Here is a 26,710-nt window from a genome sequence, read left to right on the forward strand (position 1 = left end):
ACCAGAAAAAACCCTTATTTATTTGTTTGTTTTCAATTTACTGTAACTATTGCAAAACCCATTTTAATCAATAAAAAGATTAATTGAAAAAACATTAAAATTTATCTGTAACCCTAATTACAAAATTATTCATTTCTTACTTACCTTTGTCCTAAAATATTATCTTTATTGCACATGCATTTTTAAGTTGTGCAGCTTAGTATAGCTTTATTTTAAATCTTAACTAAAAATATGTTATGAAAAGGTGACCAGTATCTGATTATAATAATATGGTTGCATCCTACCAAGTCACCGTGCAAAGCGCTGCAACTGGTTGAATTCCGTGCCAAAAGTATATTTAGTAGCAAAGTGAGTTTGTTGCTATGTAAAAATAAGTATTGTCTCTTTTACGTGTTTAAGAAATTGTTTTTGCTGATCTTTTAATTGTTCCAATAAGGAATAATTTGATAAATAATGTTTAGGCTTACCAATCTGTCCAATAAAGTAATGAAGTATAGCATATTTCCAGGAGAGTGAAAGATTATCGATACACCACACTTAAAAGGATTCAGTTAGTTTGCATTTATGGCCAACTAGAGTTCGGATCTGCTAATTTCGTAGCATGTTCATGTAGACAGAAATATCTTCTTTCCCTGTTTAAATATTTATGAATACTTAATTAAAATATTTTATTTTGTGTAACTTGCAGTGCTAAGTTACTTCAGCTTTGTGCCTAGTGCAGGGGTCAGCAACCTGAAACAGTGAAAGAGCCACTCGGAACCGGTTCCCTCACAAAAGGAAAAACTGGGAGCCGCAAAAAATGTGTGCGCATGTGCGTACATGCGCGCATGCGCAGAACAGGGTTTGACTGAAGAGTGGAGCCAAGGCGAGATATGCACCTACCCTGCATATTTGAATTGATTGGTTGAACTTTTTTAGTCCCACTTTTTTTTTTTGGACTGCACATAGCAGAGGACTGGGAGCCGCAGGAGACGGCTGAAAGAGCTGCATGCGGCTCCGGAGCCGCGGGTTGCAGACCTGTGGCCTAGTGCATAAGAGAGAAAGAGAGAAAAAAAGGAGAGGAAAACAATACAACTGGAAGACATTGTTTCAAATTAATCTGATTTATCCAGGTTTTGGGAGAGAAACAAAAGGAGAGGTAAACCTCCCTCTCTATAAGCTAGACATCAAAAAGAAGGAATGAACGTGTATTTATTAAAACAGGAGTTGTATTTTTGCAGTGACCCTTCTGTTGAGCATTGAACTGTACAGTAATCCCCCCCTTAATTGCCTAAGGATTTGGACCTTATTCTCTGAATGTTCACACAAATTTTGCTTTAAAATTTTTGCTTAAAATTCTGTGTGGTTGTTATATACGCTGTGATTATAAACAACCATGCTACACGGAGAATCTTATTTTGAATCCATCGGGTTTGTCTCATTGTCTCACACCTTCCACTTGGTTTTCTTAACAGTAACAGAGATGCTGGTCAACGTGCTGAACATTTGCTCAGATGATGAACTTGGAACTGAGGAAGATGGTTTTGATGGTAAGAAGCATTGTGTCTTGTGTCTTCTATTCAGGTGGTTTGCCTTGATTAACATCTGTGCTTGAAAATGTTTATTAATCTTAAGAAAAATCATAGGGTGACTTTGAGAAGAAAGAGTCTAGATTTCATTTCATCCATGCTTCCCCAAATAATACCCTTGCCGGATAATGTGTTTGCTTTTATGCATGGTTTGTAGAGAAAGAATGAACTTGAAATGTTCCGTTTGCTTCTTTTCAAATCAAAATGGCATTTAATACTAAAATACATGTTCTGTGACTATGCTGTGAATTGCAAGATTTCTAAGTAAGGAAGATCGTACTGTGTAGAAATTATAAACTTAGTATAGAAATTTTGGAACATAGACAGAATATAAGGAGAATCATTCAAGAAGTTAAGTCTGATATTCAGAATTCTTAGGTTTTCTAGATGGCCAGCCTTTTCAAACTTTGCTCTAGCCAGTGCTATTTGGCTATGATGCTTAAAATTCCCAGTTCCCAGCTAATACAACTCATGTCCATGCTAGCTGGGAATTCTGTAAACTGGTATTCCATTGGAGATACTAATTTTTTGATACAATATGACGTGAATTTTGGCATTTATGCAAAATACAACTTTTAAACTAACAAATACAGGGGAGAGAATTTATTTCATGTAGATTAGTATAGCTTCTCAAAATATTCAATATAAGATGGCCATCATCTGAAGAACTTCTAACACTCTGAGATAAATTAAATGGAATAAAAACTATATATTTTCTGGAGCTTTTATATTAGAACTACAAAAGAAATAATTATTTCTGGAGAGTTAGATTGGAGAGGTTACGCTAGGAATATTGTTCTCTTTGAACCTTTGAAATTGGAAAACTCCATTTATGTCCTTATGGGAAGACAATAGCATCATCTACAAATACCTGGTTACCTGATTCACACATTTCATTAGCTATGGCTTTTTTTTTACCATGTTTCATTAATCTCAGTTGGGTGGTTTACATAATAGATTAAACAATAAATATAGTTCACATGTTATATTGTATCATGTACTGCACCAAGTCAGAAGCACTATATATAAAGGAAAATATTTGCATACCAGTTCTGGAATCAGAGAATGGAAATTATTTTGGGAGTATTGGGGTAAGAATAAAAGGAGAAATAAATAAAAAGATACTGTTATGGGAGTTTATTATAGATAACCTGAGAATGCAGAAAAAGCAGATCAGGTATTTCTGCATGAGATGACTAGTCTTTCAAAAAGACTAATGCAATATTGATAATGGGAGATTTCAGATATCCTGTTATCATCTGAAAACCTAATTCTACCAGGGGTCAGAAGGCCTATAAATTCTTGCCCTGTCTTGCTGACATCAGTTGTCAGAAAGTGGAAGAACTTAATCCATGGACTTTATCCTTGTCAACAATGAGGGATTGGTAGAAGAACTGAATGTGACTGGTACCTCAAAGAAAAATTGTCATGTTATCCTTGAATATGTAATATCCAGAGGAGTAGTACCAGATAAAGACAGACCTGCACACTGAAATTAGAGTGTGATGTTTCATGAATTGAGAAGGAAGATTTGTCATATCCAGAAAAGATGCTGAAAATGTAATTACAAACAATCTCCACAAGAAATAGGATAAATTAAAAAGACTAGCATAGATACATGAAGAACTCTCTAAAATGTTGAAGAGAAAAAGTGACATATAGGAAATAATAAGATGGAACATAAAGTAGAATAGAAATTAGTCTCCTAAAACTGACTCAGAAAAGCTACAGGTCAGCTTTCAGCAAATCCCCAAAACAACGAAAAAGGGTTATTTGAATATATTAGAAATAAAAGGAAAGCCAAAAGGACTGTTGATCCATAGTGAGAGGAAAGAGGTGATGCAATAATGTGCAGTGATGGGAAAGCTTAGTTTCTCACTCCTATTTTCAATGTCTTCCCTAGGAAGAGAAAATCAACTATAGTTATGTGATGAGGGAAAAGAAGTTACTGCCACTTAGGCTAGTAGAGGAGAGGGGAAGAGGAAATGCAGTTTATTTCAATGAATTAAAGACTCCTTACATATAAGACCGCTGAAAGGACTAGCAGAGGTTTCCAGACATGGTATTCTCCTGGAGGACTGGTGAGAACCCAGAAATGTGAAGAACAAATTTTATCCCCACATTTAAAAGGGGAAAGGTAGATCTAGGAAACTGTAGGACTGCAGGCTTGTTGTCCATACTGGACAAAGTCTTAGACAAATTATTTAGGCATTCACAAATAAGCTGTTTGGTAGTCAGGCTAAAATTAACAGGAGCCAGCATGGAAGCCAAATTGATGTCAGACTAACCCTGTCTCCTTCTTTGATAGGGTTACTAGCTTATTAGATCAGGATTGTGGTGTACCTGGATCTCATTAAAAATTTCAGCAGAGGGTTTCATGATATTCTTTTAAAAATATGTGCTAGATAATACTGCTGTTAGATAGTTTCACTATTGGATAATTGATTGCAGCCAAAGAGTGTTCATGAATGACTCCACTTCAACTTGGAGGTGGTATCAAATGGAGTGCTGCAGAGCTCTGTTTTGAGCCATCCAATAACTTGGATGAGAAGAGGTACATTTTCAAAGTTTGTAGATCACCCAAAACTAGAAAGGTAACAAATATTTTAGAGAGGACAGATATGTTCAAAAACATAACAGGTTGATGATTGAGGATAAGAAAAAAAACACAACCATATGATAAGTAATACCTGATCTCACAGTAAAACATGTAACAGAGGTCTTGGCATCCCTGCTGACTACAAATTATATATAATCCAGTAGTGAGATGCAGGCCCCATATCCACCAACAGTTCAGAGGGGAGAGTTTAGAGTGGAGCAAGTTTGCAAGAGGGCTACCAATACAACAGTGACTCTGGAAATTAAAACATCTGAGCACCAATTAAAGAATGTTTCTGTTTAGAAAGACAGCTGTAGATATGATCCTAATCTTCAGTTATCTGGACATTGTAACACAAAGTGGGAGTAGAGGAAGTTTCTGCTGCTGCACAGGGCAGGACCAGAACCAATGGGTTAAAGTTGCAAAGAGGAGCTATCCCCTCACTAAACAGAAACTCAGTGCCAGAGATTTTCTCATGGATCTACTACAAGGTTAGTCCAATGAATCTCAATACATGCACAAGAGAATGCATGGCAAAGACTGCATAGATGATTTACTTAGCCTAATTTACAGGAAAAGTTTATTCCTGGACCTATATAGCAGTATTATCATATATGAGATTCAGGTTAACTCATGAATACGGCCATTGTGTGATTATTAAAACTATTATACAATATTTTTATGTAATTATAATATCTTGACTATTAGCCATAGTACCATAATACATTTATGGGAGAAAAAATGCCCAACAATTTCAGAGACTACATCATCTAAAATAGCAAATCAATTTTGTGATGTGCCCCTGGTTCTAATACAGTCAGTTCTTTTCACGCTTAAAACTTATTGCTACAATAAAATGGCCTGTAAAGTTAAAGGAGCAAAAGAACCCAGGACCGTAAATGTCTGTTCAGAATGTCAGGTAGCCATTCCCTAAAAAGTATTGCTTTTCTCTGACAGGTGCTGTCCCTTGGCTGCTAATAGAATATATATATAACATGGAAACCATGTTTTAAGGCCACATATACAATTACAGTATTCTTGCTTCAAAATAAATAAAGATAGAATTACAGAGTTTAGACAGTATTCAACAGTTTTCTTCTAGAAATTTCTGTATAATGTTGGAGAGGAATCTTCAGATTTTGGGTTGATTTGCTGGCTGAGGAATTCTAGGAGTTGAAGTCCACAAGTCTTAAAGTTGCCAAGGTTGAGGACCCCTGCTCTAGAGATTGCAAAAATAGACCTGGGGAGACCTTACTTTATCAATCATCTGCAATTGCCACCAACTCACATTGATATATTTAGATACTGTTATGAAATTAAGCTTATTCTTTTTTTCTTGGATCCTCTTGAGAAAAAAAATAGTTTTCTGTTATTTGTACAAAAAAAGGTAAGAAAGAGTTGCAGAGTCTTGGTGTTTTTTTTAATGCTAGTTTGCTAAAGATGTTGGTGAATAACATGCTCCTGAGGCCTGCCTGAAAAGCAGTTCCCATTGCTCTACTCCCATTAAATTGTTCTAGTCAATTATTCAACTATAATTCTTCAAAGAGAGAATTACAGCAAGCCAATATATTTATTTGTATTAGTTGTATTGATATATTTGTATTTACATTTATATACCACACTATTTTGAAATATTAAGTATGATTGTATTATAATAGCAGTAAAAAATTAAATAACAGATTGTTACCAAAACAGTTACAATGACAGGCTAGGTCCACCATGTGCACTATGGAACCAATGGAATAAAATGGTTTAATCACCGTATGAAAGATAAGTAAAATGGGAATTCCCTGTTTAATTGGCTATATAAGATAGTGCTGCTCCTGAGAAGATATGCTTCCAGTGCCTCACTTACTTCATTCACAAGGGATGGAAAATTCAGAAACACCTCCTGGGTTTCTCCTGGGAAAACATTCTAACTGATTCTGAATAAGAAAATTAGTCCCATTAATATATTAGTGTTGGGGCATGTAGGGCTTCAAAATCAACACTTTGATTTGGACTCATCTGTCTGTAGGCTAGTGAAACAGTTAGTAAGATGCTACCAAATCTGTCCCTCTCTGGTAGTAGTCAACATTTTACACCAATACACGTTCATAGTACATTGCATTAGTCCAAATTCTAGTGGTTTATTTATATCATGAGAAACTTTGGTCCATATGTAGTAAACCAGCCAGAGGGGGAGTTACATACCTATGGATCAGAGTAATGTAGACTGCTCAAGTAGGACCCAAAGGTCTTGGAAGTCTCCATAGTTGCAGTTGGTTCTTATAAGGGGAATGAGATCAAGCCAGGGCAATCACCTATATATGACAGCTTCATCTTGGAGAGATTTATCCAATCAGGCACTGGATCAGCACTATCACACCTTTCCATCTTTACCTGGGATGGTAATGTTAAATTGGATATCACCAGCATATTGGTGATACCCTACCCTGAACTATTGGATATTCTGCCCTAGTAGTTTCATGCAGATGTTGAATAAGCAATGTGTAATTCCACATGGGGGTAACAAGGTTTCAACCATTACAAGTGGAAGTACCATAAAATGTGAAATAAATCTCCATGACATGACAATCACAGCTATGTTTCCTTTCTACTTAATACTCATGCTCCCTCATATTAGTTTAAAAAAAAACTTTGGGGTGTTTCGTGATCTACTGCTTGATAGGTCTTCTAAAATAATTCAGGTTGTTGAATATTATACTTTCCTAATGAAAAATAGCTGATATTATTTTCTCTGCCTCTCATTTTCAGAGAGAGTAGTCAGCAGTTTGAGATAATTCAAGGAACCAATTTTGGATTGCTTTCATGATTTACAGTATATTGCTTGAGGTTTTTTTTCAATTAAACCTTCCAAACTAATAAATAAAACTTTTTGAAAGGATGGATATTTATCCAAATCGCAAGAATAATTAGTAAACATATATATAGCAGAAGAAATTGCAATAAAACAGATTTCTGTAAAATGGTAGGTGATAGATTAAATTACAGGTTATTTTCATGATTAGCAGCCTAATCTATAAGATACTTCCCAAAGTGTTCAGAAAGCAAAATCTTTATTGTCCAATCTAATCAGATTTTTTTTACTACAGCTCTGTGGTTGTGGTCACCATATTGGATAGTCCTGCTGAGAGTAGCATAACAAAATATCTGAAAGGTATCACTCATTACTGCCAAGTATTTGTACTGACTTTTTTCTATAGTTTATATGGCAAAGGTTTCCTATGAAATAAAGAAAAACCAAATAAGATACAATATAGATAATCCTCGTTTAAACTACCACCATTGGCCCTGACAACTTGATAGCAAAGTGACATGGTTGGTACGTGGAAAATCACATGACTATAACTATTTATAATTTTATTTCAGCTTTCCTTTTTTCTCACTTCTCTACTCTTTGAAATGCTCACTCTAGTTCTGGATTAATTAGCAGGAAGGAGATTAATGTTTGGATTTACATTCATTGAGAGGAAGAGATTACAAACATATAAAGGAGTACAGGAGAGTAAGATGGTACACAGCAGGAATATACATGAAAAGGAATGTGCTGGCATTGTTGTTTAGCATGCTTAAGGCTGCAGGCCAACACATTAGGCAAACACACACACACAGACACACACATATATATATATATTGTGTACCTGCTTACTCACCCACATTCTTCTCCAATCTCTGTGATAGGAAAAAATGGGTTAGGCATAGGAAAGATTGCCTTAAAAAGTGATCTCTTTAGACATCTTTCCTGTGCCTCACCCATTTTCCTTCCCCCTGCAGACTGAGAGATTGGAGAGGAAGAATTTACAAGAGAATCAGCAGCACATAATGGGGAATACATATTGAAAGGAATGTGTTAGCTTCGGCTTTTTGGCTGATTGCAAAAGATCTTTTAAAACTGATACGTTGTTCAAAATAAATTAAACTAAATCCCAAGGTGCAGTCTTGTTTTACTTTGGTAAATTATATTTCAATTACAACTTAAAAAATAAAAAATTATGAGAGTTGCTTTTTTACCAGTCTAGCTAGATAATGTTGATTATCCTGTTTCTGAACCACATCTGTAATAAAAGTTTTAATTCCCTGAATACTTAATTTTTTTCTCTATCCTCATTTTTTTAGTCATCTCACCACAGCATTCATTTCCTTCAAAGGAAGACAAATTTCTCAATTCAACTAGTAATTTATAGTCAAAAAATAAGTCATCGTTTGTTTTTCTCTTAATTCTGCTTTTTTGATAAAAGAATTGGCCTTGTAAGTACAAATAATCCTCAACTTACAACAGTTTGTTTAGTGACTGTTCAAAGTTGCAACAGCACTGAAAGAAGTTACTTATGACATTTTTCCCACTAAATGACTCTTGCAGCATCTCGTGGTCACATGATGAAGTGCTTAGCAACTGACTCATATTTAAGACTGTTGCAGTGCCCCAGGGGAATGGGATCCTCTTTTGCAACTTTCTCACAATCAAAGTATATACTTAACAACCATGTTACTACGACTGCAGACTTAATAACTCTGGCAAGAAAGGTCATAAAATGGGGGAAAATTCACTTATCAACTGTCTCACTTAGCAACAGAAATGTTGGGCTTGTGGTTGTAAATTGAGGACTACCTGTATTCAGATTTGCCAAATATGTTTTTGATGAAACCTAGCCAAAGAAGAAATTGTGGTTTTCATCTAGTTGTTTTTCTAGTTCCTGCTTCTATTGATCTTTAGAATCATTTGCTGTTATTATTTTATCTATTTGACCTTGGCCGCCCACATTATTGGATTTATAGATACTTGTGATATCATCACACCGGGGTCACAATGTTATGAGCAAAATGCATACACACAATGATTCTAATTCCATTTAGTTTATTCTCCAGCATATAATGTTTATAAATTAATACAGAGCACATGTATTTGCCTAGGTATCTGAAACTAGCCTATACAGTGCTTTCAGTTTGAATTGCTTTTCTAATTAATAGGGATATTGACTTGGTAGGAATGAATGAAATAATTAAGTACTAATTAAAATTACCCACTTACAAGATAGACAGCTTGATTTGTCCTCTGCACTCTCATCCACACTGAAGCACATTTTGCTAATTACCTGGCCTAATTTTCTGTTCCTTAGATTAATTTCATTGAAATGTAACTATAACACTTTTAATTGTGACAAATATTCACTAGATGACATTGCTGGAAATGTAGTTCTTTTGCTTTCATTATAGCTAGAAAAGTGAAAGACTATTCCTATTGGAGGGTTTTGATATCGAGTGTTAAAATACCACTTCGCTGTTTTTTATTGATACTGATACAATAAACATAAGTAGAATATTACTTTGGGATATGGGTGAGCTTATACAGAAACATCGCAGGGTGAAAGTCAAAAGATGAAAGCTTCAATCCTTGAACAGATACATTTAATATGACATTTGCACAAAGTGGGCTAGGGTTATGGTGTATAATGTAGCTTTCGTCAATTTATGCCTCTGAACTTCTACTATTACTTTCAGGAAAGGAGAAAACTGCATTTGAGAAAACAATAGTTCAATAAATTACTAACTGATGTGTTTATTAATATTTAAGGAAGATTACCACAGATTGTGATGGCCCTATATAATAAAATAGTGTCTTGAGTCATTGATTATCTAGTACAAGAGAAGTTAAATTAGGAAGAAATGTAAATTGGGAAATGTAAATTGAAAGTTGCAAACAAATTTTGTTCTTCTTATACTTTATCTGTGACAAAGAAGGAACAGAAAAAAGGGGCTATGGACAATGATCTAATATAAATAGAACACATAAATATTGTTTTTATAACTTACAGCATTAATAATCAGGAACCAAAGACAGATCATGAATTGGATCTCAGAGTACTGTAGTCTGTACCAAAGTACCATTTTTCATGTTCATTTGATCTTTAGTGGGTTTTGGAGGGTGTTTTTGGGAATAGAAAGGAAAGAAACTAATTAAAGAGAAACCAAAAGGAAGCAGAAAGCCAGAATGCAACCATAAAAATAAACATAGGTATGATATTGCACTCTGAAGTATAAGTTCACAGTTGAATATGCTAAATGCTATTGTTACAGAGCCTAAGTAGGTTAGGTGGAGGACAATGCTGAAGAAGAGTTATAATTCAAAGCTACTGTCATAACAGCGCTAGATATTTATCTTGCTTTTTCTCCAGGGATTTTAGGGAGGCTTACATGGTATTCATCTCTACTATTTTATCCTCATAACAACCCTGAGAAATAATTACTAACTGAAACGATCCAGAAAACTTTTTGGCTGAGTAAATCTCCTTCCTTGAGCCTTTACCCAGTATACAGTAATGGTTATCAAAGAATTTCAATTTGTTTGCTTAAGTCTAATTTACTTGAGTCTAATTATAGATAAAAGCCATAACCTGAAATGTCTGCCCAGAGTAGGATGCCTATGATTTTTTTTTTAATCCCATTTATATCCCGCCCTTCTCCGAAGACTCAGGACGGCTTACAATCTAAGAAGCACAAATCAATGTGCTTAGCAATAGCCTTCATTCTATATACAGTATATGCCTGTTTATTAGGGCTTTCGCGCCCCCCCAAAGAGGCATTTTACAAAGTCAGCTTATTGCCCCCAACAATCTGGGTCCTCATTTTACCTACCTCAGAAAGGATGGAAGGCTGAGTCAACCTTGAGCCTGATAGGACTTGAACCTGCACTAATTGCAGGCAGCTGGTGTTACTTAAGGAGGCATTAGCCCACTGCTCCACCAAGGCTCTTTTTTATAGTTGTTTAGTTGTTTAGATGGCAATGAATTACTTGATCAGGATTCCACATGTTGCTGCTCATTTTCAGAACCTTGCTGAATAGGCAGATGTCAGACAGTGTTTAATGGCCACTTTATTCAATAATCAAAGAGTCACTGTCCTTCAGCACAAAAATGAAAATCATTATGGATCTAGCTGCTGAATAGGTCTCCTAGAAAAAAAATATTATGAAGTCCATTGTTAGAAGAAAAAAAACCTTGATTTTAGTTCAATAATTAATTAAATAGGTTGAAGGAATACACAAAGAGGTCTCTAAGGTGCTGTGATATTTTTTATTGTTTTTAGACTCTGATCCTGAAGGATATTTATTTGAGAATAGGTTGCCTTGAAGATGATTTGCTTAATTCCAAATGAATGAGTTTGGATTTAAACCTTATTATTAAGTGTGTTTATTTCCTGTCTTTCATTTAAGGGGTGTTAGACTGGTTCACGTTTCTTTTCCCATGACTCTTTCTGCTTTTTCTCCCTCTTTAGCTATAATGTTATGAGAAAGATTAGGAATAGAGATAGGGATTGGTGTTAGGCCATGGCTTGATGCAGATGTGAATGAATGAATCTATGCTCTCCGCTCTTGGTCCAGCATTCTATAATAAATCACTCTGGGAGATATACATGGCAGAAATACTGTTGTATACATATTTCCCAATATCTATGAACTCTTGTGGTTAACATGTCATACTTGATCCCCTAAATGAATCATTGCATGACCCAAGCAGCATGGCCAGTAGTGGACCAGCCTTATGGTTATCTTCCTGCATTTTAATTTATTGCAAAGTTTACTAACAAAGCTGTGCTGAAGTGTGTTTTTCTTCTCACAATTCTTTTTTTCTATTCCTTTTCAGTGTTCCCTGTCTAATTTGTTTCTTTTCTATTTTTCAGAATTACTTAAGTATTGCTTTCCCATTGATGTTGTCTTGTATTACACTCTTCTTCGTTCTCCTTTCTTTTTAAAAAATCTCTTATCTTCACTGATCTGTTTTCTTTTTCCCCCTTCTCTGGAATTTCATAAGAAGATCCTATTTATGCACAGAAGAAAGGTATTATTAAATGGTCAAGAAAGGCTTATATTTAATTTGCTGTTGTATAACTTTTCCTAGTGCTAACTCTCAGAAGCTTTCAACCTCATATCTTCCTGCCAAATTCTCAAAATTGTATTCTCATATTATATGCACTTTCCTAAACTCATAATAATCAAATGACTACTTAGGAATAGATATGGAGACCCTTCAGACATTGTAAAGCAATAACAAAACAGCATCCCCTATTGTCCATAATTGATGAGAATTTTTGTTACGCAACAACTAGAGAAGAATAGGTTGCTCAGTTCTCTTCTAGGCTGATGTAGATCACTGTTGACTAACACTGTAAAGATCAAGTAGATTGTGATATGTTTGCATCCTGAAAACAAGTTTGCCTTATTCAAATCAAAAATGGGTTTGTGTGTGTGTGAAAATGCATTTCAAAGAAAAAATGCCGCATGGAGGCTGCTGAATCTTTACAACCTACCACTTTAATACGAATAATCCCCCAAATAGTACCTTTTCCTAACCAGTTGGATTTTATAACTAGATTCACCTTCCTTGATTAAGTGGTCTTCCACTATCCACTTTGTGCATGATTTGCTCAAAATTACAATTACTGACTGGGTTGCAGCTTATCATACTAAGTTATGTCATTAAGAAATGAAAATGTCTTTACATCTGCCATGATACTATCAAGCTTCACCATGAATGGTGTGGAAATTTAGTTAAGGTCATGAAAAATTAAAGAGATCTAAAATTTGGTTGCACCAAGATATTTCAAACTAGTTTTCAGGGGAACCGCTACTTTAATAAATGTTTTTAACTGCATGGCATTTTTCTGAGTTTTTTAAATTATTTTGGAAGAACTTTCCACCTAAAAACTTTACAATTGCTTTGATGTTAATAAACTCTTATTTAATAGCAATTAATACATTGACAAACCAGCTCAGTATATATCACTTAGTGTCAAACTTTAGTGGGCACACAAATTTGCCAATTGCTTTAATAAACCAATTAAATACTTGAAGTACTGGGTTCTGATTTGTTATATTCTGTAATGCATTTTATGCACTTGCAATACTTTAAGCAGTGCCATGATAGAGAGCAACTGCCTTTTTGAAATTTACACTAGTCTGCAGCACAGCACTAGCTACAGCATTTCCTTAGCATAGAAATCTAGCTTTTCATTAAGCAGTACAATATATAGGCCTTCTGGAGGGATTTGGGTGTCAGGATCCAAAATATACCCTTTAATTTAACTTCTGTTTGTCATTGGCCATATTTAGAACTTTTCCTAGAATGAAGTTATTCTGGCACATGGATCAAACCAAAACCCACGCATTCCTATCACTATTTACTTAATTTAATCCAGTTCTTAGACTGTCCATGGGTCCCTTCCACAATGAAGAAGAGCTTTCAGTAGAATGCTGTTACTCAGAAGTGTTTATAGTACAGTTCCCTTGGCAGGGTGGTCAACATATTCGTATGCTCACTTTTTTTTTTCTGGAGAAGAGGAAGCTAGGAAAAGAAAAGTGGCTGAACACTCCCCATTCCCCCATCTCTGCAAACAGTCCCTAATAGAAAGATTAGATATACATATTAAACATTCTACTTTCCTGTAAGTCCTACATAAGCTGTGAAATCCAACAGGATAGTCAAGACTCTCAGGAAACTACCAATAGAGGAGAAGAATTCCGTCCATCTTTAAAGCCCTTCAAGGCATGGGTTTAGGTTACTTGAGGGACAGTCTCACCCCCACTGGGATTGGCGTGTAACACTTGTGCCAACAGAGTCTCGTCAGCCCAATTATTCTGGCCTTCTCTGCTGTTGTCCCTTCCCTCTGGAACATCTTGCTCCCTGGTGTGAGGTTGGCCCAAACCCTCTTATCCTTTCATAAGGGCCTAAAGATGTGGCTCTGCCAGTGGGAGAACAGCACAGTGGAGGTGGTAACAACAGATACTGTTGGATAGCATGGGCTGGACCGTGAGGGAACAGATGACAGCCAGAGGTTCAGTAACTCAGCTTTATTGTGGTAGTCACATCGCCCTCCCGCAGCCCCTTTTAGCCCTTTAAATACTCTGGCCGGCGAGCTCTTAACCAATCGTTTGCGTTGGAATGTCCCGCCAAAAGCTGGCTGGCCAATCCGAGCGTATGCTGACGCCACCTGCTGTTGCCGGGCGCCGAGCTGTCAAATACCTATAACTATGTACACAACAGATACCACCTCCCTCCCCCCACTCCATCCCCGCTCTCCTCACGTGTCTTTAGGTTTTAATGTTGCTTTTAATTATTGATGTTTTAACCGTACACATATAGATACATTTTTATGATTGTAAGCTGCCCAGAGTTACCATATGGTAAGATGGGTGGCCAATAAATTTTATAAATAAATAATAAAATAAATTTCTCAGGAAATTAATCTTTAGGCATTAATTCCTCTCTTATGGGATTTATAAAATGGGGCTGGGCAGAGATCCAGATCAGGAAAGGTGATGCTGAGATGACAATGGCCTGATTTTAGGAGTGATGTATGTCTCCACTTAATGTAAGAATCACCAATTGCCCCACAAATTCAGACTTCTGCACATCCCTAATATAAAAGTTACACGCCACCCCAAATAATTGCTTTTCCTTACAATCCCATCCACTTTAGAAAACCATGTCCAATTCTTTCCTTCTCCATCTTAAGTTTCTTTTCTAGTCTGTCCATAGTATAAGAAATAATGGGATATGTGATCCAGTTTACAGTGTTATCTGAGCCTAGTCCAAATTTTTAAAGCATTTATCAATTCCTGTTCCAAAATTGCATGGAGAGGTGGTAGTGGCAGAACAATTACATAGTGAGATTTTATTATTGTTGAGAAATTGCCAAGAAACTAAAGTAGTTCTTGGGTGTTATTGAAAGTATTGTTCTTTTTAAAAAAACAGAAACAAGAATGAAAAGTATTGAGATGAAATATTGCAGAAGAAAAGCTACTTAACTTTTATCGGTCATTGTGATGTAAAAGTGAATGTTATCTTCAATTTCAAGTGTTAGGTCTAAATTAGATTCTAGCAGGCCTCCTTCTTTCCCTTCATATTATACTTTTTTATTCTTTCTTTTCTTTCTTTCCTATAATACATATTTCAGAGATATCTATAATTTTCTTCTAACTGCATCTTCTAGTTATTTTCAACTTTCCTGTGTAATATTTTCCCTATTTCCCTTTTCTCTGACTAAAAAAAAATTGCATAAATTATTTTGCTGTATATATGATTCATTTTTCTAAATCTACCCTGAAAATCAGTTTTAGTTTCTTCCAAATATATTTATGTCCTTAAAACATTAGTTTACATTTATTGTTTTTGTCTAGCCTTGCAAATATTACATCACATTCCTATTAATCATTCCTTTGATTAATATGGATTGGTAAACATCTTTATGTCACCAATTCATTTGTAAAGGTAGCTAAAAATATCAGTTTGAATTTTGAAAATAAATTGCAAATAATCCATGTTTCTGAGCAATTTAGCAAACAAATGTTTTATTTCCATTATAGCTGGAATATACTAGTTTGTGATTTCTTCATACCTGTCTTATTTTTATTCTTTGTTGTAATACTATTTATACTGTTTCAACCAACATCCTAACCCAAAACACATTATGGTATACTTTATTCTCACATTTTTATTGCTGTATGCAACCATATAAACAAAGATAAATCTATCCTAACTCTATTATTGAATTTATCACATTCATTACACACTTATTCAATAAGATAGCATTTGATAATAGCCTAATTACATTTGTGTATGATCAAAGAGTACTTTAGATGCATCAAAAATGATCCGTAATAATTTTTTTACAGGGATTCTATCTATTCACATTGAAGTTAATGACTGACAACTTTGGCTGCAATTCCATTTTTCCCCCATTGTGAAAGATATTTTTTTCAATTAGTGGTAATGAATACATAAAAAATATTCAAAAATAATAAAATGTAGCTGCAGAAAAAACTAAAACTGATTTTTTTTGTCAGATCAAAGAGTACAAAGCCATTTTTCCTGAAACCCCCCTCCCCCCCCGTATTAATAAAGCAACATCAGTTATTTGATTTAACTTAAAACCTACTTTTTCCAAACTTAAGTTTAGATACTAGTCAAAATCATCTAAGCCAGCTTAACAAAATCTCCAAAGGTTTTCACTGGTTTGTTCATAAATAATATGAGTTTCATATAGATTTCTTTCTCTCTGACTCTTCATTTATTCTTATTTTTTATGCTAAAGAAATTACTAAATGTGTGTTTAATTATGACATTCCTAAATAGGCCCTCTATAAACATTTTCAAATTCTGATCTCCATTTTCATGTCTAGATTGGTCTCTTTGTGTATATATTTTGTACCTACTTTAATTTATTTGATAAATTTACTGTCCATATGAAATTTCTAAAGAGCAGAAGGTAAGCATTTCACTGCAAGAGATTAAGAGAAAACATACAGTTTTTTACAATATACATTTTAGAGGTATATCAAGAATTTTGAACCATATTTTTAAGTCTTGATTCAGGATGACTACAGATGTATGGATTTATTTCTGATGTAGATTATAATCTCACGTGATGATAATTTTGTTCCACTTCCAAAAATACCATCTAAGGTATTTTTGTTTTGTATGATATCACTTAATTTTTTAAATAAAGCATTTGAAAGGAGATATTTTTTCCAGGGAATCTGGGATTTTGTTAACTATTTACATATACAATTGTTCAGCAGTTTATTACTACAATTATAAATCTTGTGTATCTCTAGTTCATTGTAGAATTTGTTTTGCCCTAAGAATTTTTCAATTCCCTCTAAAGGATAATATTAAGAATTGAAAAATACTATATTTTAAGGATATGCAGATCAATTTAAATCCTGGTCAAATCAGCTTGAATTCAGGAATTAGTCGGTTTCATCACATTTTCTGCACAAAATAAATAAACCCAGGGTTTTTGAGATAATTTCTTTGATGTATGCACTTCGCATGTATTAGCATCTTTCCTTAATACTGTTACATGCATGTTTTACTTACCTTTCTCAAGTATATTCTCTCTCTCTCTCTCTCTCTCTCTCTCTCTCTCTCTCTCTCTCTCTCTCTCTCTCTCTCTCTCTCTCTCTCTCTCTCTCAAATGTATGCATTTTGTATACAATTTTTGAGCTGGAAATATTTCAAGATGGCTGTTGGTTGACTCCATGAATTACATGCATGTCCACTTAATTACTATACATTGTAGTGGATAACATTTTATTTGAAATATACTAGTGATTTATTTCTCTTACATACCTACTATATTATCTCAATATATAATATTCACTGAAAAAGTTACTATTTTATCATTTTAATTTGTGTAAGTGAATCACAGCATTATTTCTTATCTAACATTAAGCCTAATGTTTTTTTTAGCGATTATAATTTATTTTTCCATATTATCATTTAAAAAGATAAATATTTTCTACTTGAATACAATTAATTGGATCCACCTATTTTCTCTATGACTTGTGAATACTTTGTGAACCTGTCTTCTTAGACTTTTGACATTGTCATGGAAATTTATAATTTTTTCTATTTTCTTTTTCTTGAATAAAAAAGTTTCTTGAATCTTAATATGTCTAACTGTGACTTTAAAAACTGAAAAAGGTTATAAAAAATAGCACATTTTGCTTTATCTGTGATTTACACAATTATGTTTTTAGAAAGTAAACTATTGTATCTTATTTTTATTCCTAAAAAGAGTTAATTAAAAAGGGAATACCATTTCATATTTGCAGGTAAAAATCCTGTAATCTATTTTGCTTATAAAATACCAATTCTTTTATTGAGAAACAAATAAATCTTTTCAAATGAACTCAAGAAAGGAGTGGGATAAATATCATAGCACATTCTAGTTCAGAAACTTTTTAACATCAGTCTAGGAATTCTGTTATACCTTACTTCTCCAGTTCTTCAAGTACAGTTCTAGTTTTCAAGTAAAATTTCCTCATCTGAGTCTAGCTCCTTCCTTCTTTCTTTAATTCCTGACATAAATCATTATGTTGATGTAGCTATGTCATTATCTTTGGACAGTAAACTTCTGGTTTTTCTCTACCCATTTCCATTATTTCAGGATTTTTTTCATATATAACTTCTCTACTTTTAAGAACTATATTTCTATGTTGGGTAAAAAAGAGCTTTGTACCTAAAGCAACCCTGCCATTTCTTCTCCTTTTATAATGATCCCCATTGGCATGATACAAAAAAAGATAATTATGTGATAATATCCAAATCATCATAGGTGCCTAAACACCTACATAAAATTAGGAAACTGCCTAATTAGAGCACTGTTCTGAAGGTACTTTTGCTGCAGCATCTTTGGGGACACACACACACACAGACACACACACACACACACACACACACACACACACAGTGCTCAAATCAGGCTATTTCCTAATCTTATGTAAATTTATGCAATTTAATATATGAAATTTATAGGCTACCCACCTTACCGCAAAGTAACTCTGGGCAGAATTATGCCTTTCAGCTCTAAATGCAACACTACAATAATATAAAAATGTGGGGGCATCTTCTGTGATATTGCAGTGTTTCTTACTTGTGACCCCTCCCATCCTCTTAATGCTACTGGTTATTTGATATAACTGCAGAGCATGCCACAAATCAGTGATAATCACCTATCCATTCTTGATTTGTTTTCTGTTACCTTGTTACTGTATAAACGTATGTCAGGAGTAAACAAAAAGGATATTCTCTATATTTTATATTTTAAAACATTATTTTGCTGTTAGATAGTAACAAAACCTATTCTGATAGAGAGATAAGCAGTAATATGTACTTTAATATTTGCAACGGCCTTAAAGATATTTTATATTCTGAAGTAACCAAACACCATCAATTCAGATAATGTTCTTCCCTGAAACCAGATACTTGTAATGTGAAATTCCTTTTCCACGGCTTGATTTTTGTTTTCTAAAACTTACTTTTTCTTTCAATAATAAGCCTTGTTGCAAACATTTATTTTAAAGATTACAGACTATTTTATGATACATAGGGTTGCAATCTTGTTTAAAGTTAATCGGGAACAGGTAGCTTGACTGAACGTTATCAATGTAATTTCTCATTATTCACATGAATCGTTTGCCATAAAGATAGCCAAGTCAGAGGTCAATCATTTTGATGCTTTTCTTTCAGTCATTAAAACCTGACCTTGAACTAGTGCTCTGTAATGATTTGTTATGTATATATATCAGGTGATTGAGAACTAAATTCAAATTCTATGTACAAAAGTTGGAGATAGATTAATTTTCATGCATGGTCCGAGGCACAAGTCAAAAATCAACATTTTTATGAGCGCTTTTGATAAAAATTCAGGGAGGACAGAGTCATTTGATCAAGAACTGGTACAACTTTGCTCCCAGTGTTAATTCTTTGAATGTATAACAGAAATACAAAGTTGGATGGGACCTTGGAGGTCTTCTAATCGACTCCCTACTCAAGCAGGAAACCCTATACAATTTCATATAAATGGTTGTCCAATCTCTTTTTTAAAATGTAAGCTAGCTGCCTTACACATTCATGTAATGTTCAAAGTAGCTAGTTCCAGGGCTTTTTTTCTCAGAGAACGCTCAGAACAGAGTTCCGGCACCTTTTTTGGATGGAACCTTGTAGGGTAGGGAAGGCGAGTTTTATGACATGTGCGAGTTCCGGCACCTTTTTCTTTTACAAAAAAAGCACTGGCTAGTTCTATGCTTCTTCCCAGTTAGATGTAAAAAACATTTTTCAAACTATTTATGGTTGATATGCAAGCATTTTCTGAGACACTTTCTTTTTCCTTTTTCTTTTTTAACTTTCTCAGTGGCAGTTCAGTATACATTTTTATTAAAATACAGACTGATAAAGAAAAGAGGAATTTCAAAAAGCAAGGAAAAGCATTCTGAAAACCAGTAGAACTGTACATGTTAAAATATAACTTGATATATAATTTAACTGCATATAACCTAAATAAATAGATAACTCTTTTTAAAAAATATTATAACTTGTACAGTTTTCAATTAAAATTTAAAAATGACAGCTTATTTCATAGAACCATTGCATTTGTGTCTTGTAAAAGAATAAAAATCCAGGTTGTAATAAACAGAGAAAGCATATAGCTGCAGGTAATTTATGTACATATGAAGTACATTAAAAAATAAAATTGTGGAAGATGAAATGTATCTATTATAGTTCTTGAAATTCAGGTATTCTAAAATAATTTTTACATTATATTCTTTCTTTCTTTTTCTACTTATAGGGGCCACAGCTGCAGCTCGAAAAGAAGTTATACGGAATAAGATCCGGGCAATAGGGAAAATGGCTCGAGTGTTCTCTGTACTGAGGTATGGCTCCTGTGTATTTTAGAGTCAGAAATTAATTTTCATTCCTTCAGAGAAGTGTTCCTCAGAAAAATAACAATTGCAATAGCACTTAGACTTACATACTGCTTCAAAGCAGTTTACAGAGTCTGCAGTTGCCCCAACTATCTAGTTCTCATTTTACCAACCTTGGAAGGATGAAAGTCTGAGTCAAACTTGAGCCGGTCAAGATCAAACTCTGGGCTGGTGGCAGCGTCAGCCTGCAATACTGCCTTCTAACCACAGTTGCACCGCAACTCTAAAACAAGAAAAGACATTTTCCCAAAGACATTTCCTCAGGGTTTTACCCTATCAACTTCATTAGAAAAGGGACTTGCCTTTTCTCAGTTGAATGTTTGTTCACAATACAGATAGATCATAAAAATTTCTAAATAGATATAGAGGTAATCCTCGATTTACAACCATTCATTTAGTGACTGTTTAAAGTTACAGTAGCACTGAAAAAAATGACTTATGACTGTTTTTCACACTTACAATCATTGCAGCATCCTCATGGTCATGTGATCCAAATTCATACACTTGGCAACAGGCTCACATCTAAAACAGTTGCAGTGTCCCGAGGTCATGTGATCATCTTTGGAGACCTTTTGACAAGCAAAGTCAATGGGGAAGCCAGATTCACTTAACAACTGTGTTCCTAATTTTACCATGATTCACTTAACAACTGTAGCAAACTGGGGCAAAACTCAACAACTGTCTCACTTAATAACAGAAATTTTGGGCTCAGTTGTGATTGTAAGCTGAGGACTACCATCTTAGAATTTTTATATATTGCAAGCTTTGGAACAATCTAGATGATTAAACTGCAGAAGTTAGTCAAAGACATTTTGCTGTCTGAAGACTAAAACAAAAGCAAATATTCCCTCCCCCTAATATGCGCACACACTTCTTTTTGTTTAGAGACAATTCTGATGCAGATCACTTCTTCTTCTTGGGATTTGGGAGCCCAAAAGCTGTGCTGCATAATTAAGTAGTGCCTTATTGAAATATTGCCAGTGTTGTGATCAATTGAGCTGAGTGAACATTCAACCCATGTATGTGAGGGTCTGCACTTCTGTGGCTGTTTATGGCCTTGCTTTAATTTCCTACAGCTTTTACCTTAATTGGAAGAGCTCTAAACAGTGCAATATAGATCACTGGTAGTTAGTAATCATTAGCAATCCTTTTCCTGGAACCTAGAGAGAGAGAATAGAGAAAAGAGAGTTGAAAATACAAGGAAAGGGTGGTTTCCCATCTCATCCTTTTGGCTCTGACGCTATCTTTGACTAGCTTCAGCAGTCCTCAGAATGTTAACCCCAAAAGATTATTCCTGAAGCCTTCAGCAGAAGAAATGGTGGCATATCATTTCTGTTATTAAGTGAGACAGTTGTAGTGGTTAAGACATTAGGCTATGAACCAGGAGACCATGAGTTCTAGTCCCACTTTAGGCATGAAACCACCTGGGTCATTTTTTCCTCAGCCCTAGCAATGGTAAGCCATTTCTGAAAATCCTTGCCAAGGAGAAACTTGTCCAAGCAGTCTCTGAAAATCAGTCACAATTGAATGGGGGGGAGTGTCATATGAACATTATAATGATGTGGTTAATAATCATGTGTTGTTACCTTTTTTTCTTTTTAAAAAAATGCTTTTACTATTTAAACTTTCCTCATTTCCAGATTAAATCCTCTACCTACCCAGATGGACTTGAGATTTATAATTACTTAAGACAATAAGTGGGTATACAATATGTCATAACTCCTGGGCCTGTATTAGTGGGAATTTTGTTCTGCTTACTATATGTGGTCCTACTTTTTTTACTGAAAGACTGGTGTCCAAAGCAGCTTGCCATAATAAAAAAGGTGTAAAACAAGAAGTGTTCTTCAATTGGAGAAGGGTTAGAAGGTGCCCAGCTTTACAACCTGTTTCCTCTGATTGTATCTGTTGCTAGCCACAGCTGACAGTCTCATTCTGTTCCTATCAGGGAAGAGAGTGAGAGTGTGCTGACGCTGAAAGGGTTGACCCCAACAGGAATGCTGCCCAGCGGCGTGCTCTCTGGAGGAAAACAAACTCTACAAAGTGGTAAGTGCTTTTGCACATGTATACTGTGATAGACCTAAATTTTTCATCCTCTTTCCATTATAACAATACAGTATTTTCAAGAAAAAAAATGAGGGAAAGACCACAGACCTGGAACGTAGTTTAAAAAATTGGGTTTCACACACACACACACACACACACACACACACACACACACACAGATAGATAGAGAGAGAGAAAACAAGTCTTAATTTTCAAACCATATTTATCCCACTTGATATTATTTAGAAGAAAAATAGATTATTTGTTAATTTCCAGGAAGGAATCTTTTGTAGAAGAACCACAACAAACTTGGGGGATGGGGGTATGTCTAATTCATATCTGTGCTAGCTTCCTAAAGTTCTGCTTCCTTGTAGTACACCTAAATGCCTGGGGATTAAACATAAAGATAAAATGTTCAAATCAAGCCAAACTCTTTCCCTAGTCTACCCCGTATTGGTTTGAGCACCAAGAATATAGATCTGCATCTGTTTAAGAAGTCACAAGGAAGATAGGAAGAGTACAAAATGTGTCTGAGTGCCCAATTTATAAATGCAGAGATATTCCCTCTGCATGAATATGCCTGTGTAGTATTGTTAATAACATGCATAATTCTGAAAAATCTTCCGTAATGTAAGCAAGCATACACTGGAATCCTCGATACCTGGTGTGATGCTGACAGTAACCTCTAGTGCTATTGGCTTGTCTGGCTGGCCTAGCTATAGTATTAACTTCCCATCAGACAGTGTTTGCAGTGCATATGTGATGAACACTGTATTGTGGGAAAGGTAAAATGGGGGTGTGGGCATGGCCAACCGTGGAACACTGGTATTCCGCTTCTGGTGTTCCAGTGTTGCTCTGTTCCTTTCCTGCAGCAACGCTAAAGGGAAAGCCAAGTCTATAAGATTGGTGTAGTGAGCACAGCGTCTAGTTTCATTTAACTGCATCCCAATAGACTGGTGTTTCTTTTAGCCCCATGTTTAGCATGATGGCTGAACCCATTGTGGTTTCATAAACACAAGGAGCAGATTAGGGAATACAGTTTCAGGGATACTGATATTTTTTTAGAAAAATAGCTCAAAAAGGCAACACAAATCTGAGTATTTTTCAGGAATGTGTTATCCTTTTCTTCTTCCACAGCAGAATGCAGCAACCCCCTCAAATGCTGCCTCCCCTTTCCAAAAAAGTGTGTCTTTACTATTCTTTTTGTTGAAGGAAATCTGCACATTTCAATTGGAATCCAGGTTTCCTTCATAGGTACAAATCTAATGGCAAATCTAGTGATTAATAAATCACTAACTCACAGATGGGGAAGTCATAAATGAACTTGAGAAAGCATTCATTAATTGAGTGTGATTCTGATCTAAATGCAGCAGAAAAGCATTATTACCCAGTGACTGTATCAAAACATATTTTGTATGAATTATGTTATGGAGTATAGCTAGTAGGATAAACTTCTTGAAGTAAGGAGCCACAATCAAATTCATTAATGTATATAACAGTTATCTTGTTATTTGTTTTTAACATATATTTCATGCACCCATGAGTGTCCTACTGTAATTATGATGCAACGTTTAGTAACCATGAGACATGGACATTCGCCTTTCCAATAACTCAGTCTCAGCCTCTAACTTTCCCATTTCTTCTCGGAGTTTCTTCCCTGTACTTTTCCCCTTTTTGTCTCTTTTTCTCTTATCTAGAAGATTCAGGTATTCTGTGGTAAACTCTCTTTTTGGTGGCTTGTGTGTTACATATATTGTAATGTTCTGCTTTGTAAATGCTGCAGTATGACAGAGTATTTTTGATACACATGCAATTCGTAGAGCCTAGAGGATATTTGACTTTCAGATAATTTGGTCTACCAAAAAACACTGCAGTCCTAGTTAAAGAAGTAAAATTTCCTTCTGTCACATCATTCAAAAGTCTCATTAAACTACACACTGGCAAATACCGCAGTATTGAATCTAGTAGAACATTACTATACCCATTAGTTAATATCTTGCACCATTCATCAAATATACTGAAATTCACATAATTTCTGTTAAGAGCAATTAACAGAAAATATGGGCAATATATTCTGTGAAATGTGCTCATTCTTAGTAGTCATTATTTTCAACATTTCCATGCAGTTTAGATCTTGTGGCTCATCTTTGTTCTTTTATTTTCTCTTTCATGTTGATTATGCATATTTATTTTTATTACTTAATTCTCTTATTTTCCACAACAAAGGGCTCTAGATTCTATGGGGGAACATATCCTTGACACAATATGGCATTTAATGAGATATCACAGATGTCCATATTAAATATTTCATTTGCAAAAGTATAATATTCTGATTTGGTCAGACACAGGCTGATAGTACGTTAGACCCATCTGGCTGCCCAAGGAAAGTATTTTTAATTTCTGCTTGTATATTCTTAAGCCCAGTTTCAAAAGGCAAAATTTAAATCTGTGTTATACTACAAACGACTATGAAACAGCCTGTTTTCCAGTATTTTAGTTCCATTCAAAAATTTACATATACATACATACTGAACATAGAATTCTAACATTTGTTAGAATTTCAGCCATTTATGGTTTATCTCAAAATATATCAGTGCATTAAAAAATAATAAGAAATGCATTAAACAAAATGTTGACACTGGTTTGTGTCACACACACACACACATGATGAACAGAAAATGGAGGAAAAGATGCTCACCAATGTTCACAAATAGCATATTCCTTCAAAAATTGCTATTAAGACCAAACTTCCACAGCCTTATGCCCTTTGTATGCATTGGAATTCAACTCCCAACAATTCCCAATTTACTGAGAATTAGAAGAGATGAAGTCCAAGGCATCTTCAAGGTTACCAGGTAGTAGAATTGAGCGAAAATGCTGTTTCAGCAATGGTGGTGATATCTTCTGCCTGCTTAAAGTTTGTTTTTTCTATATGGCGCTCCTCTGTTTAACTTGCCCCATTAAATATGGCAATTGTTCTTGTCCTAAATGACTTAATCATTGGAACTTCCGATTTATATTCTATTTAACCACTGTGGTCATTTTCAAACACCAGATCACATGCTTCTTCATCCCCTGCAAAATAAACAAGAAATCTATTGCCTGCCAGTTACAATACCTGTGTTTGTTTTTGTATGTGGCATTTTGTGTTGTCTTCTGTGTCAAAATCCAGCACTTACAGTAACTTTTAAGTGTACTAGCTCCTTTGCTATTCACTGACTTGTTCTGAGAGTTAAATCCTCTGCTCATTTTTCTCATTCATTTTGCTACCCCTTTCTTCTCTTCAGCTACTGTTGAGGCTATTGAGGCTGATGAAGGTAAATTGGCCAGATCCCTTTCTGTTGTGGTTACAACAGATAAGGGCTCTGCTGGGTGTATTCATTTTTGCTGTAGCTTGTATAGAGTGTGTGGGTGTTGAGCTAACAATTGTGGCTCAGTATTAACCTAAGTTTACTTGCTTTAAAGGGGAAAGTGTTTCTTTTGTTGTTGGTGTTGTTTCTTAAAGTTGCAAAAATGTTCTGATATGTGTCCATGAAGCTTCAAATGCTGAATCAATATCACACAAGGATAAGAAAGCTTGCAATCCAATTAAAGCTATTTGGCAAACAAGCAGTTTTTTTTGAGGGGACCAATCTATTCCTCATGTTCTCTTTAGCTATCTCTGAAAATGGAGAGTACATAATTAAAATTGAAAGGAATTTCCCCTGTATTGAAGTCCATAGAAAAGTCAATGGGTCTTCTCTGTAATTCCACACATTTTAAAATACCCTTTGGGGGAAGAAAAAAAAATCATTAAAACAATGAGAGGATGGTAAGACAGTATTTTTTTTCAAGCCTTGGGAACTTCCTGTAATTTCACTCTTAACATCAGCATTATTTTACAGGATTTCGGGCACAAATAAATTACTGTCAGAGCAGTTTGAATGCAAAATGTTAAGCTGCCTCTCTTAAGCGTATCTTTCATTCCAATACCTATGAAATTTTCTTAGTTACACAGTTAAGAGGTCTCCAATTTTTATGATGAAATATTTTCTGTGCAATGAGAAAATTAATGTTTCAAATTATTTTGCAAGATGAGAAGACTCTAAAATTCCCCTTTAAAACAAAACAAAACAAATATATTCAGTTGTATTTTGTTCTTGCCCACATAAAAATGTGAGTTTTTCTTAAGGAAAAAAAAGTATTAGCTTTCTGTCAAGATGTAATAGTACCATTTTGGCTTCTCTTATCTAT

At 34.8% G+C, this 26,710-nt stretch overlaps 1 protein-coding gene across 6 annotated transcripts in view; it reads left to right on the forward strand.

Moving 5' to 3' along the window:
* Positions 1-26,710, forward strand: part of PPP3CA (protein phosphatase 3 catalytic subunit alpha) — a 196,509-nt gene that overhangs the window by 164,245 nt on the left and 5,554 nt on the right. For 2 of the 6 annotated variants that reach the window (XM_083367840.1, XM_083367839.1), the window contains 5 exons: positions 1,455-1,529; positions 11,979-12,005; positions 20,299-20,383; positions 22,380-22,477; positions 25,765-25,794. In XM_083367840.1, coding sequence (XP_083223966.1) covers positions 1,455-1,529; positions 11,979-12,005; positions 20,299-20,383; positions 22,380-22,477; positions 25,765-25,794 — 315 coding nt within the window. The remainder of the gene's footprint in view (positions 1-1,454; positions 1,530-11,978; positions 12,006-20,298; positions 20,384-22,379; positions 22,478-25,764; positions 25,795-26,710) is intronic. The other 4 variants (XM_083367841.1, XM_083367842.1, XM_083367843.1 and 1 more) reach the window with 4 other exon arrangements.

The sequence above is a fragment of the Vipera ursinii genome (genome assembly GCF_947247035.1).
Source record: "Vipera ursinii genome assembly, chromosome: 7".
NCBI lineage: Eukaryota > Metazoa > Chordata > Lepidosauria > Squamata > Viperidae > Vipera > Vipera ursinii.